The sequence below is a fragment of the Manacus candei genome, unplaced genomic scaffold (assembly GCF_025592945.1).
Source record: "Manacus candei isolate 608988 ecotype Guabito, Panama unplaced genomic scaffold, ASM2559294v1 h1tg000077l, whole genome shotgun sequence".
NCBI classification, from domain to species: Eukaryota; Metazoa; Chordata; class Aves; order Passeriformes; family Pipridae; genus Manacus; species Manacus candei.
The window spans coordinates 8,565,106-8,580,625 of record NW_026138125.1 but is presented as its reverse complement, the minus strand read 5'-3'; the positions used below and the strand labels follow the sequence as shown (position 1 = coordinate 8,580,625).

General features: G+C 42.5%; 1 protein-coding gene across 7 annotated transcripts in view; it reads right to left on the bottom strand.

Moving 5' to 3' along the window:
* TANC1 (tetratricopeptide repeat, ankyrin repeat and coiled-coil containing 1) overlaps positions 1–15,520 on the bottom strand; it is a 66,481-nt gene that overhangs the window by 30,768 nt on the left and 20,193 nt on the right. For 5 of the 7 annotated variants that reach the window (XM_051810391.1, XM_051810392.1, XM_051810386.1 and 2 more), the window contains exons 2-3: positions 14,892–14,966; positions 2,612–2,815 (exon numbers count right to left, since the gene is read on the bottom strand). In XM_051810391.1, the coding sequence (XP_051666351.1) occupies positions 2,612–2,815; positions 14,892–14,952 (265 nt within the window). In that variant the 5' untranslated portion in view covers positions 14,953–14,966. The remainder of the gene's footprint in view (positions 1–2,611; positions 2,816–14,891; positions 14,967–15,520) is intronic. The other 2 variants (XM_051810389.1, XM_051810387.1) reach the window with 1 other exon arrangement.

Sequence of the window (15,520 nt, the reverse complement as noted above, 5' to 3'; positions counted from 1 at the left end):
CTAGTGCAATGATCCCTCCCTCAGCACCGTCCCACACCACCAGTTGTTCCTGTCGAGCTCTGTCCTACATCCACTGCAGATGTTTGAAGTTGCACCAGTTACACCAGACTCCTCCCGAGGAGGACAAACTACAGATTTATACAATTCCATAACAATACTTTTTTAAAATGATCTATTGCTTTCCTAGTAATTCTTAATGCTTTTTTGACTGCAGAAAAGCTGATTTTTCAAAAGATGATTGTAACCTGTGTATCCCCTTCCTTTCCCTCCCATCAGCACTAAGTGGAGCTGTACTGATCCTGGGGATTGCCCCACACAGGTGCAGGACCTGGGACAGGTTACTGCATGCAGGAGGAACAGCTCCCAGAGCTCTCAAGGGCAGGGCACAGAACTGCAGCTGAGATGAAACCGGTTCTCTGACCTAGTCTAGTCTCAAGTAATCAAGTATGCTGATAATTTGTTTATTAATTAGAAGTTTTAACTGAAGTTTAATTTCAAAACTAACTAAAGTTCTGTTGCACATTTATGGCAGATTCTCCTAGCAGTCATCTCTGACATTCACTGATGGAAATGCCCTGATTTCAAAGGAAAGCTGTTCCCTTTCTCTGTTCAAGCATTATTGTATCACTAATTTAAGCCAGCAAACATTTACTTCAAGGGCAGCAGCAGTATCTTTCATTTACACCTTAAACTCCAAACGCACATTGTTTTGGAACATCCTTTATATATCAGTATTTTCAACCTTTTAGTTGACCCTCCTAAATCAGAGTACAATCAACTACTACCCCTGGAGTTTTATTTCAGGGAAATAAGTTATGCAAGAGTATCACCCAATATATACCTGACCATCAACCTGTGCGGCCGTACGGACAGAATTAAAGGCAGAACCAATGACCACACTCTTTTCTCTCTCTATTACACAGTTTCAAAGACTTCAAAAAATATTAATGATATTAACACTGAAAACCATGTCTCTAAGTAGCTGAAATCAGACTTTCCTTCTACCACTGGTTAGATAACTTCATCACTATAGCCCAATTCTTTCCTCTTTCACTCACCATATCCCAAAAGATCTGTAACTTGCTATCATGCTACTAAAACATGGAGCTTTGAAATCAGGACATTAGTATCATCTTTGTACTACTCCTGCCCCAGATGTGAGGCAGCTAATTTATATTAAATCATCTTCCATTAGCTATTGTTTGTTTAGAGTCAAAGGAACAGCACAGAATGTTTCTGTCAGCAGCCTATTGCCTAGTTAGGTCTTTGTACAAAATAATGACACATAAATGCCAATGCATTCCCAGCACTTTATATTGTTAAGAACTCTCTTCCTTTAGCTGGGAATCGCAGTGGAATGACTTTGCAGTCACAGTGAATGTGGTTTTTCAGTCACCGTTTATCAACTGTTCATCATTTTCTGCAAGAGAACCAGTCAGCAGCCACTCCCTTATAAAAATGTATGTCACTGCCCGAAATCACTGAGTGAGGGGCTTGGTAAAATATTATCTCAAAGACACCCAGATTGCAGTAAGGTTTTCTCAACAGTAACAAAACTAAGAGTTAGATCCTGACCTTCACTTAAGTCTTGGGCAAAAATCCCATTTCCTTTCCCTTTTCAAGGACTTCACCCATCATTTAAAGTTGTTCAGCACACGAACCACTTGTAGCAAGGGACAAAACATCAAAATACCATTCTGTGGCTCAAAACTTTTATGTGAACTGTCAAAACCAACCCAAAATTATTTACGTATAAAGCAAGATTACTACTTTTAAATTTTGAAAGGAGAAAAAACCCACTGTTGATAGGCAAGTTAAACCAAGAATACTTTTTACAAACTGTATTAGCTATCTTACAGCAATCCGTTGCACAATGGTTTTTCTTTAATGTTACGTAAAATGGGTCATTAGCCAAGACATTTCTCAGTGCTGACAAAACCCACCTTTCAACACCCTCTGTTCCCAGACCTTATAAACTCAAACCTGTTCAGTGTCTCCACGGGCAGCAGGAATATGGACAGTGTCACTTGGCCCCCAGCTCTGCCCCCAGTGAACCCAAGTGATGCCGGTGTGCTGGAATGATCTCGATGCACAGAATGCTGATAAAAGGAGCCCGTGGAGCCCCATATTTAGCCTGGCTCACACACCACTGTGTTGGCACCACTGAGGACACAATCCCTGAAAATTATCAACTTCCTTGTCACTTCCACAGCAATTTGTCTATTAATACATTTATGTTCGGAGATAGGAGTGAAACAAATGAACTGCAAAAGGTACAACAACGACTCTTACACAGTCACTAACATTTGCATAAACAAAGGGTTTTGCAGCAGTCCTCTACCTGATACACTAAGCACAAATAACTGGACTTAACCATATTCAGATATTTCAATACAAGTATTTGCAACATCAGTTAATTTTTTGCCATATGAAATAATATGTTCTATTTAATATATTCTATTTTAATAGCCTTTTTTCCCTGGGAACATGCACCGCTCTTGGTTTTGTTGCAAAAGTTCAATATGATTTTACTGTGTTACTTTATGTAACATCTGTCAATAACTCAGCTAACACCCTATGAAGGTTTGAGTAGCTCATTGTTTGCCTTTACCTGGAGACTTCTTGTTTGCCCTGGCCTGCAGGAGGTAGGTCTGGCGTGGCAGCAGGGGCGAGGACGGCAGGGACATCGACACTCCCTTGGCCACGTTCATTCTGCAGGTGTCCTCGGGGCCTGGCTGCTCCCCAGGGGGCAAATCTGCATTGTGGCCAGATGTGGCTATGGCCTGCGAGGCATTCTCTAGGCAGCAGTCACCTACTAAAAATAGAATTTTGTCATCCATTAGCTGATGTGCCAAAAAAACACCACAGAGTTGCACTGAAATACAAGTATTTAACACATGGGAACGTTTGCCAGCAACAACTGAGCAGGACTCATGTTACTGTGCCCCCTCCACTGCAGAATCCAGATAGCCACCAGAAAACTGTAAATACAAGTAAGCAATATTTTCATTTACTGTACTACAGACAGAAAGGGGGAAGAAAAATCTCACTTTCAACAGTCAGTACTTTCTAGGTTTCAATCTTAGAGGTAAGTTTCCTATGAAGATAAAAGTATTTTTACAGCTAAAAAGGTGTTTTAGGATCATTGTGATAGCCTGAAAGTCAGGACCACCTGAAATGTTGTTTACTGAACTAGTTAAAGGAGAAATTTAGTTGGGTTACCCCTCATAAGGAATGAAAAGGTAGATCACTAAAAGGTACACTCAGAGATGGCCAATCTAAGATGTTTTTCCACTTTGAGTAGAAATAAAGAGGTTAAGGATTTTTTTCTGTTTTTTTTGAAAACGAACTTTCACAACAGCCGATCCAAGCACAGGTTTAACATTAGGTGTGTTATTCTTTATTATTCAACACAGTAATGTGAGTTTGCATCACAAGTTGTTGAAGAACAAAGACACATTTGTGATATTCCATTTTTCCTCTGAACATAAGCAAAAAGCAAGGAAGTAGAATGGTAATGCTGCTAAATATAATTAGAAAATACCGGAATTCTTGGTAACAGCTGTTTACTAGATACATTGCCAGGTTGTAAGTTGGAATTTGTGTAAGTATTTCAAGTGGAATGCTGAGAGGTGGGAGGTGCAAGAGGGTTAACAGGCACACCTACAGTTCCCTCACTTCTATTTTCCCTTTTACGATGACACAAACAATCTGTTTAATTCACTGTCTTCTTAGTCGACTTGAATTTTGAATTAATTTATCCTTCTCTATTGTATATGAAATGTTACAACACAGAAGAGAGTTGGATAGGGCTAAATAGCTCTAATCAGTAAATTCAGATTATTTGATCATGACAGTAATTGGAAAGATATTTTACAGTCAATACATACGAACACCATTATATCTTAGTAATTTCTGTGCCAGCAATACTCCAGTCTTCCTTTTCCCTGACAGCCCTGCAGATACTGTGGGGAGCAGTCTTCCATGGCTCAGATTCTGAGAGCAGTATGACTTAAAAACCAAAAACCTAAAATGTGTACCACAGAAATTCTCCTTTTCAGTCACTTAATTTCCTAATTTTACAACAAGCCTTTGCTTATTGCCACTCACATACCCACAGTGTTCAGACAGAATAGCTCTTCAGAGCAAAGAATACATCTTGAGAAAACCCAACCCTACTGGCTCCAACCCAAGCATGTCATATCCTCAGTGATGTGAACATGTTTAACAGTACTGTGTTCTGCTGAAGCAGAAAAACTCCTGTTATGAGTGGGAATGGTGAGGATACTGTGGAAGAGCAGACAGCTATTGGACAAATATCATTCCAAGAAAGCAGAAACAGCACTGCTGCTCCTCCAGGCCCTTTCTAAAGAGCTGTTAACCCACAGCTCACAGACTGAGCTGTGAGCCCTTGGGAGCTCAGAAACCAGGGACAACAGGGACAACAGGGACCCACCCGAAGGTGTGCACCTCCAGCCCCTCAGACACTGCCCAGCCCGTGACATGGACCAGCCCTTCCTCCCCTCGTGATCCAGGAGCACCTTTAACGGAGAGGCCTTGGAACAGCCCCTGTCCCTCACAGCTGCTGGATGAGGATCCCCTTTGCTCACACACAACGGGGGCACAGCACGAGGAACTGCTCCGTGCCCAGGGCAGGGACTCCTAGAGCCAGCCCAGGGCCCTGCCCAGGCAGCGCCGACATTTGGAGAGGGCTCGTGGCTCTGGAGCTCAGCCCCGGCCACAGGACAGAGCCCACAGGTCTCTGAGGGACCCACGGGACAGAGCCCACAGGTCTCTGAGGGACCCACGGGACAGAGCCCACAGGTCTCTGAGGGACCCACGGGACAGAGCCCACAGGTCTCTGAGGGACCCACGGGACAGAGCCCACAGGTCTCTGAGGGACCCACGGGACAGAGCCCACAGGTCTCTGAGGGACCCACGGGACAGAGCCCACAGGTCTCTGAGGGATCCACACACTCATGGCCCTGCAGGGCAGCTCCACATCCACACGAGGACCCTCACTTGTGGCTGGCTCCAGCTTGAGGGGTGACAAGTTTCTTTTTATATGCTTAGATCATCCTTTCCCAAGTCTCTAAATTGATCCTGTAGGTTTTATTTACCCTAATCCTGCATCTTCTATTTTGTGTAAATTGGGCTGATGACCAAATTTATACATTTCATCCAACTTACAGGAAAATTCCCGTAAGATACCTGGAACTACATATATGACAAAACAGACCCAAAATTACCAAGCTTGTGGGATCCACCAGGTAATACATTATGTTTCTAACATAGCAATTTGACATGATACTAGAAAAATGCGTGAGAAACAGCTGTCCAAATACAATTTGTTACAATGCCTGAATATACGCAGAGGTCACATGCTGATAAACACAGAAACCCCAAAACATTTTAGCTACCAGAACAATACTTTAAAATTACATGACATTCTTGGTGCCTACCCCAGTGTAAAACTGGCGATGCCAATTCTGGAGCAGGAGGAAAATGACCCCTCTCAAATTTGCTAACAATGTCAAACAAACACATGAGGGAAGGTCCTGTGAAACCTCACTTTCTTTTTTTTTTAAACCTCTGAGTTGTACATTTTCCACTGCCAAGTAGCCTCTGGACAAAAAGCTTTCAAAACATCAATCAACACTGGAGTTCTTACTCAGTGGTCAATGTAACCACAGAAACAACTTAATAGCTTTAAAAACCACACACAAAAAGCTTGAAGAATGGAAATCAAATCCCAGTTTAGTTGCACCTAGGGATGCAATTCAAAAGCATAATCTGATTAACAAACTACTTTTCTTCTTTAGATACAAAAAGATACAAGGATGGTTGACTAAAGTAATGATTTTGTAGAGCTTAATATCCTAAAAGAGAAGTTGAACTTCAAGATTAAACTAATTCTACTGAATAACGAAAACCTTTACAGGGTATATGTCAGTATTAAACATAATAAAGTGCATCTAATTCTTCATTCAATGTAAGTTGCTAAGAAACCAGAAGAATGCCAACTACTTTATCAAAATATGCGTAAAAAGGGGTTTGGTGCAGATGTGGGAATTCAGATTATTTCATGTATAATATATTGCATGTATATATATATATTTCATGTATAATATATATTATACAGCCTTTACAACAGTGAGAGCTAAAACAATGAACATGCAGAGTCCTTGAGTCTGGGTACTGAGAGTGACTGCAGAGCAGTCAGTGTTCCATGGATTCCCTCAGCAGGCCCTGCTGGGTCGGCCCATTTTGTCTTTTTCTCCCTTAACCTATCTACTTAAGCGAAACGGAAAACTCTCAACCCACTTCAGAAAAACATCTGATATAGAATCGTGCTACAGAAGAAGAAATCCTAAATTCTGCAGTTCTGTTTAAGATGTTTTAAAAAGAAAAAAAACACTAACACTGCAGGGTGCTGCTGCTGACCGAGAAGCCCCACGGAGCGAAGGGCCACACCACATCGCCCCAAACACAGGAGTACGCAGCCCTGACCAGACTCCTCTGGCACCAACTGGAAACCAAGGAAGGAGCAAACAAACCCTGCCATGTAACAGCTGCAAACTTTGCACTTTGTAACATGTCTGGGGCAGGAGACTGGAAGGTGACAAACCCCGGGTACACTGCTAAGGATCCTCGGGCAGGGGCAACGTTCATGGGGCTGGTCTGGGGTTCTGTGTCTGAGGCCACTGGTAGCTCCTGCTGGCAGAACTTGGAGCTCAGCACATAGTGAGGGCAGCAGAGGGACTGGAGCCCTCTACACAGCAGAGACAACCAGAACTGACCCCCCATCCAGCTCAGTCCCAAAGGCACTCAGGTGTTCTGCCTGTGAACAGCCCCGGCAATCCTGCTGGAACAGGGGGATGGTGCCTCTGTCAGCCCCCAGAGTCCTGCTGCTGCCACACCGAGCAGTGCAGGCTGCCCGGGGCACTGCCCAGGCCCCATCCCTGGGCTTTGGAGCAGTGCAGGCTGCCCGGGGCACTGCCCAGGCCCCATCCCTGGGCTTTGGAGCAGTGCAGGCTGCCCGGGGCACTGCCCAGGCCCCATCCCTGGGCTCTCCCAAGCCAAGGGACCCAGCGCTGGGATCCCGCAGTGCTGCACTGTGACAGCACTGCACAAATCCTGGGAATCTGCACCGGAACGACCCCAAAGGGTGAGCTCAGCAGGTGTAATTCCCTGCTACTCCAGAGCGAGCACAACGGTCCGAGGTGAGATGGAATTAATGCCCTGGCACAGGAGGGCAGCAGACAGGTCGTTCCCTGAGCTGCTGCACACGAGGCCTCCAGTCCCTGCCCAGCATGTGTCCCGAGATCCCGCTGTGAGAACTGCTGGAGAACAGCACAGGCAGCAACTGTACCACCCACACTGCAGAGAGACTGCCACAGGAACAGCCAACACTCAGATGTGCTCACGTGTCACTACTGTCTTATCCAACTCCATTCTGCTGCGTAGAACGTGTTGCACTCTAACAAGTGTCAGTAAGAGATGAGACTTACAGGTAGGTTTGGAAGGAAATTACAAGTGGGAAAAAGAAAACAGTTGTGTGGCCTGAGGAAAGCGATCCATCTGGAATGCCCATTCCAGAACGAGGCATCACTGTGCCTAAGTAGCAAGAAACTGTTCAGAGAGTACCAAAACCAGTGGGTTTGGTATTTTAAAAAACAGTTTTTGATGTTCCATTCGCATCTGATCTTTCAGCAGAACTGACAGGCAAGTGTACCCGGACTGTCTAATGGCTCAGGGACTGTGTATAAGGTGCTTCACTTTAACTGTCAAACACTGATCACTGCCCTTTAAAGGTTCTGTGTCTCTGGAAACCGAACAGTTCCACGTGTGCCTGTCCATCCGCTGCAGGAGACAGCACTCCAGGAGGGATGGGGGCCCAGTGGCCCAGGCTGCCAAGGGAGGGCAAGGCAACCAGTCACACCACTGCCCACACTGACCATCCCTGCTCAGTGGGGCAGTCCACAGCCAGCCTTCTGGGGCAGGAAACAGCCTGGCATGGAAAATACATGCACGAGGGAAGAGCAACATTTAATTTATTTGCTCTTAAGACTCTGGAGAGACCAGAAAAATGGAGAAACTAGCACGGAATGGGGAGAAAACTCATTACAGCCTGAGTAAAGGAAGCAGTGAAGTGCACTGAGCGAGAAACAACCCAGGCACCATTAGAATAAAAGGTTTAAATGGACAAGCTTTGCCAACTCTGCTTGTACTTGACGTTATTTGCCCATTTTCTGGCATTTATTTCTGAACTCTGGATTACTTTTTCAGTACACAAAATACTAAACATTCTCTTGTAGCTCTTACTTAAAAAACCAACTAATTTTTAGAGAAGAGGTTATTTGGACCACTGAAGTGATTTCTATGTGTTTCAAGGGCAGAATCTCTTTTTTTTGGGGTGGGGAGGGGAAGGTTTGTTTATAGGTACATGGGATACACCACTGGAATTTGCTTCTGGGAAAAGACATTCACCACATTAAATACTCAGTGCTCAGCAAAAAAGTTTAAACTCTTAAATAACTGACAACAGCAGCAGAAAGTGGGCAAAGCAACACAGAATAATCAAAACCATATTTTAAGCATGAAACAATGCTTCTTCTGTTGCAAGATATTTTTAGAGTAACAACAAAAAGTCAAACTGAAACTTGAAAGTATTCCAGTCCAAGTTCAATGTTCCAGACAGTGGATGTGTACTTCATGCACCACAAAGTCCCTTTGCACTTAAAATTCAAAGCCTAATAACACAGAGAGTTTGGACAGAAAAAGCCAATTAAATTTGCACATTTAGTTTTAAAACGCAAACTTGTTTTCTTTAATGGCCTTTCCATTTGCCAGAATGGTACCAAAGGTTTGATGCTCCCAGCTGGGTTGTGAGTGTGTCAGCCAGGAAGCTGAGTGAGATGCAGTGCAAGACAGGTGGGTCCAAACACGCCTTTAGCCAACCATGGTCAGCTGAGAGTCAGACCTTCACTGCTAAAGGCAAGTGAAAACACTCACTTCTAAAATAAAGATTAAGTAGCAGGTCTTAGGAAAAGATTGGGCCTTTCTGCACAGCAACTGCCCTCTTTTTTAGAGTAGCAATTTAGTTGCCATTAGCAATAAAAATAATAAAAAAAAACCCCAAAACACAGTGCCAGTGAATTTCAGCACATTTCTGTTTATCATTCCAAGTGCTGCACATCAGACTCCTAACAAGGGCCTTGGCTGAAAGGAGACAGAAAAACAGGAATGGCAGAACACTGTACGAGCAATCACAGCTCATGCTTTTGAAACACATCTTATTTTTCCAAAAGAATGCTAAGTTGAATCTCAATTTCCTAATTTTATCTGATGATGTGACAAAAAAAGGGAAGAAACTTCAGATTTCATCCTACTTTTTTTGTATAAAATGTTCCTAAAGAGGAAGGCAGACAAACAAAATAACTAACACTCCCATCTACCACAGAACATAATGCAGAAATAAAGGATCCAGTCTATACTAACATTCAAAAGTCTGTACATTCATATTTAAGTCAAGGATGCTTATACAAAGATATCTGAACACAAGAAGAAGGAAACCCAAAGCTAACTAAGTCTCAAAATTGTAAAAATTTAAGTCTGATCTATCAAATCTGGATCAAACAAGACACAAGAAATACTTATTAATATGGACCCTTTTTGTCAACCAAATTCAAAAGATCTGATTATGCAGGCAATCACTGAAAGCCCAATGCATACAAATACATAAGCACTTCAATACCTTTTATTTCAGAAATCAAACCCACCCATCTCATTTCTCCAGATTCTCTCCTTTAAAGCATTATGTGCTACATTCTAAACACTATCTTTTTGTTGACATAATAATCTGTCCCTTGTTATCTGAGCACTACATTAATGTCTAACAAGCCTCTAAGCTGGAAAACCTAAAAGTCCCGACTACTTACCACATTAAATTTCTACTGACATCAACGAAGTTTTCATGCATACCATGTACTACATTTGATGTTCAACTTCTGATGGGATTTAGTGCAGGAAGAGCACTGCAAACTAAGCACAATACTGCCATTATTCGTGTTCCTTCAGGCCTGATATTGGGTCAACAGAACGACAATGCTCATGCTACTAAAAAGCCATCTGAAATAACTGAGCATGTTCTGTAGAAACTTAATATACAGGATTTTCCTTTCTTTTTAAATTGAAATACTTTACACGTATTTTATATTGAATGAGCTTTTGCTTAGTAAGTAAAAAAAAAAAAGGCAGATTCCCAAATGCAGACAAGTTGCTGACTTTAGGACAGTTAAATAAAACAAACCTAATTATATAGTGGAAAGCCGCTGGCAGTACAGAAACCCAACAGGAAATACTAATACTAACCTACCTCTGAAGCATTTTGAAGCATTTAAGAATGAGTAGAACTTCTAAAACAATGACAGCTAAGAAGTACTTTTTGTTTATCTTCTGAAGTTTACTGTGTATAGTCTTTACATCATCACCTCATCACAGACACAGACAAGCCCTGCAGGTAACCTGCTGAACTTGAGCCTGGACAACAGTCTTTGGCTTCAATTTCTTGAACTGTGACGCCAATACACAAAGTTTCTGTGCTATATTAAAGTAAGAAAGGCCAGCTCCTTCCAAGAGAGGGTAGAGGCAGAAAATCTCCCAGTGGTTACAGAGGTCAATTTAAAAACCTCAAGGAAAGAAATCAGTCAACAAGCAAACCTCAATCAACTATGAAAACAACACAGGAGAGAGAGCAGAGACAGTTCCATGGTAGGCAGGAAGAGATGCAGGGCAGAAATATGGTAGAGTTAAGATTATCTTAAATCTAGAACATAAAGGCCAAGAGCAAGGCAGGAGAATGTGTGCCCTCAGCAGAGGCCAGGCCCCATGAGTTACACCAGAGACACCTCCCAGAGAATCGCTGCAGGACTCGGAAACTCTGCAAAGAGATAATATTCATTTGATAACAATAACCTGACAAAGAGGAGAAAATACCACATTTTTACTTTGTTTCTGAGACTGAACAAAAACCTTGAGAAACAAGGGGAAACTGTGGGAGTAAGTGCTGTACATTTTCAGCTCAGTGTACATGAGATACTATAAACCCACCAATTACCTTCTGGGACACAAGAATTAATCTTCCTGTTTACTCTCTTCCTGCTTGGTTTCAAACATTCCCAAAATAGTTTTCTGTTCCTTTAATGTGACAGGTGCAGATTGTGGGTTTTTTCCCCTCAGGTTCTGTCCTTTACCAAGTATTTTCATCCATAATGGAAGGAAGGACAAGACAAAAGAAAAATCAACTTACAGACAGATATTTCTGTTGTATGGAAGTAACTATGTCTGAAGCAGCGTAGACAGGTTGCTTCACCAGAAAAAATTTGGATGCACAAAAAGTTTGGTCAAAAAATTGTTTTATTTGAAATTCTTTTCCTTTGGCACATCCATTTGTCTAAGTGGAATACCAACCAACCACCTTGTCCTCAAATCCACCTTTAGAAATGCATTCCATTAGTTCTGCTTGTAAAAGCTGCTCTACCCATGAACAACTTGCTGCCAACACAGCTCTTTTCACCTGTGTCCACATGTGTTTGCACATATTGATAAGTATGTGTGCATGTTTGAACATGTTAAACTTGCCTCATTTACATTTTACCTAATCCTACAACAGCCACCTACCTACCTATCAATGCCTCCCAGCCACACCTAAATGAGCTATTTTAACAAAACAATTGTAGAATTTTTACTGAAGCAACTGCAGGTTTTGAGCCCAACTGCATACCTCCAGCTACTGCTTCTGGTGCAGCCCAAGGCATCGTTTGGCAAGCGACATTCCCAGGGGACAGCCTTCCACCTGGTCAGGGAAGAACTTATTTCTACAAAGACACTCTCCAGCCTTCAGCACAGCACTTCAGTCTCTCTCCCAAAGCATCAACACCATTTCTTGCAACCCTCTTTTTCAAGATGACCTTGAATTTAAGAAGTTATGAAAAACTGCAATCCCCATACTCAGCAGGTTGAGTTCAAAAGTGTTATGCACAGTATCAGGTCTTCAGCCCTAACGTCAGGGCAAATGAGAAATTCTAACATTAACATCCACACAAGCTATCTAAAAAAACCCAGTCCTAATTTCTTTTTGCTCTTTAACCCTTTTACAGACTTTTTAAGACAACAGCTGTACCTTCAATTCAGGGAAAAAACCACCTTTCCTATTTGCGCTGGTTCCACAAGGCTACCAGCTGTAAAACCAATAAACAGGGTTAACACACAAACAGGAAGTTCTATTCAGTCAAACAGGAATCATCCCACTCAGATCTGAATTATACAGATTTCCAGGCATTCCTTTCATGCAACCCATGGGACAACTGAGGTTACCTCAGTTTAAGAAAAAGCTATTGCAGTTTAGCCTAAACCTCTTCCAATCTAACTCACTGACACATGGTCAAGCTGCAGCTCATGGCCCCGCTGTCCCTCCTGCCCTGGCTGGGATGCCCAGTACAACCCATGCAGATTTTACTGCCTCCTACCTACTCAGCATCACTCCTAAACCAGGAACACATTGAAAACAGACCCCAGCAAGTCTTCCCAGTTGGGTTCCGGGCAGCACTACAGAGCTGTGCTGTCTCCTTCCTCCCACATTCCCAAGCTCTGAAAATAATGAAAACTTTTCCAAAACTTCATCAGCAAAAAATCAAGTTCATGTGCCCACAAAGCTGAGAAAAACATCTAAATTTACTACTGCATTACTCTGTCCAGGGCTGGCTCAATGGATGGCCATTTCCACATCAACTCTGCTGCCTCTGGAGTCAGCTCCCATTCCTGGTGAGCATTTCCACCCTCTCCAGGGAGCAGGACATTTTAAGAGCTTTTCTGGCTATTATGGACCCAAAGGGCCATGAAGTGGGACAACTCCACAGTCAACTCATGTTTTGCGTTCAAGGACCAGAGAGAGGAGAGAGCAAAAAATAAGCTCTACAAAGACTGATGTTCTTTGCCTTGCTTCACATATTTTCTAAAATGGAGAAATGTCTTACAGCCAAAAGAGTTGGAAGGCCCTTTGGAACAAAAGAGAAAACTATTAAACTGGACATAGCTTTACAGGAAGTCCTGGAGGTAATACAGAATGGAATACATGGATTTCTTTTAAATTTTTCACATCATCTTCAAATCTAAAATAAGCAAAAATCTCTGGAATCCACTATATAAATTACTTCCTTCCTTTTAAAAAGCGGCTCCTGCACTCCTCCTTACTCTAGCTCTCTCCAGCCAGGCATTACTCACAGTTTTCCCCACTACTTCGTTTCCATAACATCCAATTAATACATGAAACTCTAGAGCTTTGCTGGTAAAAAAGAAACAAAACCAAAACTAGCCAAAACAAACAAACGAACAGAAAAACCCAAACAAAAAAAAACAAATAAAAAATGAAAACAAAACACTTCCCAGGCTCTAACTCTTCCTTTAGTGTTCAGAAATACAGCAGCACTGTATTTGTAAAAACAAAGGGAGAAAATCCTTTCTTTTGCACACATTAATCCAGATAGATGTCATGAGATCCTAAAACAAAAAATGTGTTTTCTGACCTACAGGAAAAAGACTTTTCAAGCTTCAGATTTTAATCAAAGCCTGGTCAGAGGAGCTCTGTTCTAAACAGCCTGATTTTCCTTTTGAGCTTAAACCAATTTCCATCTAGTATTTTAAGGAAAAATGTACCAGTGAAAGGCTCACCACAGGAATCTTTAGCCCACTCTGTTTAAACAACTCCAGCTGGTAACTCCAAGTCAGCAGCACACACCAAATTACCAGGATGCTTTTCATCTTGCTCTGTCATCACTCCTGTGCATCTCTGATCTACTGTCAGTGTTTTTTCTGGTCAGCACAGCACCCACCAGCCAGTCACTTAAAAAGGAACTGTGGCAGAGTGCAAACTTCACAAGACTGCAAAAATTTCCTGAAGAACACATTAGCTGCCAGATGAACACACAACAGCATTTTGCAAAAGAACCCTGCAAATACCCTCCACCTGTAGGACTCAGGGCAAGTCTGCAGAGGTTTAAAAGCTGCAGTGCAAGACACAGATATAACCTGCTTGTCCAAGAAAGTAGGACTGCATTGCTTACAAGGTTCCAGCAAACAAGGATGTGGCAGCTGTATTACACTCTGGGTTTTATACATTAAAGAAGCATTTGGTTTTGCTTTTACTTATTCGGGGAGTAGGAAATCCATTTTGCAAGGAGTGTAAATGCACTCTTATGGGTAATTTAGGATCTAACTCAACAGAAAATCAGATGTATTAGTCTACATGAATAGTCTGAAGTTAAAAATGTAACTGTGAAGAACAGGTAACTCTCCCTCAGGTCCATGACCTTTTCAGCCACTGCAGCAAAAACTAAATTCAGCACGCCTGACACAGAACAGGCAGGGCTCCTCCCAGCCCCAACCTCTGCACGTCCACAGCATCTGCTCCTCCTCAAAGGGAATTGCTGGACCTTCTCTGCCCCTGGGAACTGCAATGAGAGCTCTTGTTACCTGCCTTCCTGGAAGGCAACACGGGTAAGTAGTGGCCTACTAAATTCATGATTAACAGTACAATAAGCTTTATTTTATTTTAAGTAAGATTTGTTGATGATTAATTTTATCTTCAAAAATACCTGTAGTTAAAGCAAAAACTAAAACATAACAGAATCTTGGTAACCAGTTTAATAACTTTTCACTGAATTTTTTTTCAATTAAATTTTTTTCCCAATACATGCATAATAAAAATTCTATTACCCGTAATATGTAATCAGGGAGTTTCAAATGCACTTCTGCAGCTGAGGACTCTGCAGTCCTGGCCCTGGGCTGTGTTGGAGCTGGCAGCACAGTACACATAGCATTGATATTCATACCTGGATCTTTCTTGGTCCCTTTTCCACCTTCTCGGCTCTTTTTTAAAACTGCCTTTAACATTTTAAATGTTGCTCCTAGAGGATAACGGAGAGAAACAAAAATAAATGCAAGGTCAGTAACATCCATTCACATAAATCCAAACAAAATACAGACAGGATCAATACAAATAGAACAGTGAGGTCATCAGGAGAAACTTTTTGGTAGTTACATTTACTTCTTACAGCTTCACTTGGTTAAGCAAAGTCCTGATGCATGAGGAATGCTTTAATACTTAAACTAAGCAATTAAGAGTTCACTGTCTTCTGGTACAGAAAAATAATGTAGCATTCTCCACATTCCACATCTAATTACGGTTCCATGGCAGTCAGCTGCTGTCAGACACTCCAGCACAAGTAAACCAGAATTAAGGTCTAACTCCTGCCTGGCATTCAGAGCTGACTGGGAGCGGCAGGAGCAGCCCGATGGCAGCTGGGAAGGCCAAGTACAGGAGTGGAGAACAGGGGGACAACAGGCCCCAGCCCTGCCCTGTCCCACACACAGCGAGTGGCACAGGGACAGCAGAACAGACCCCTCCCTCCCTCCCTGCAAGCCCCCGTGCCCGGACAGCAGAACAGACCCCTCCCTCCCT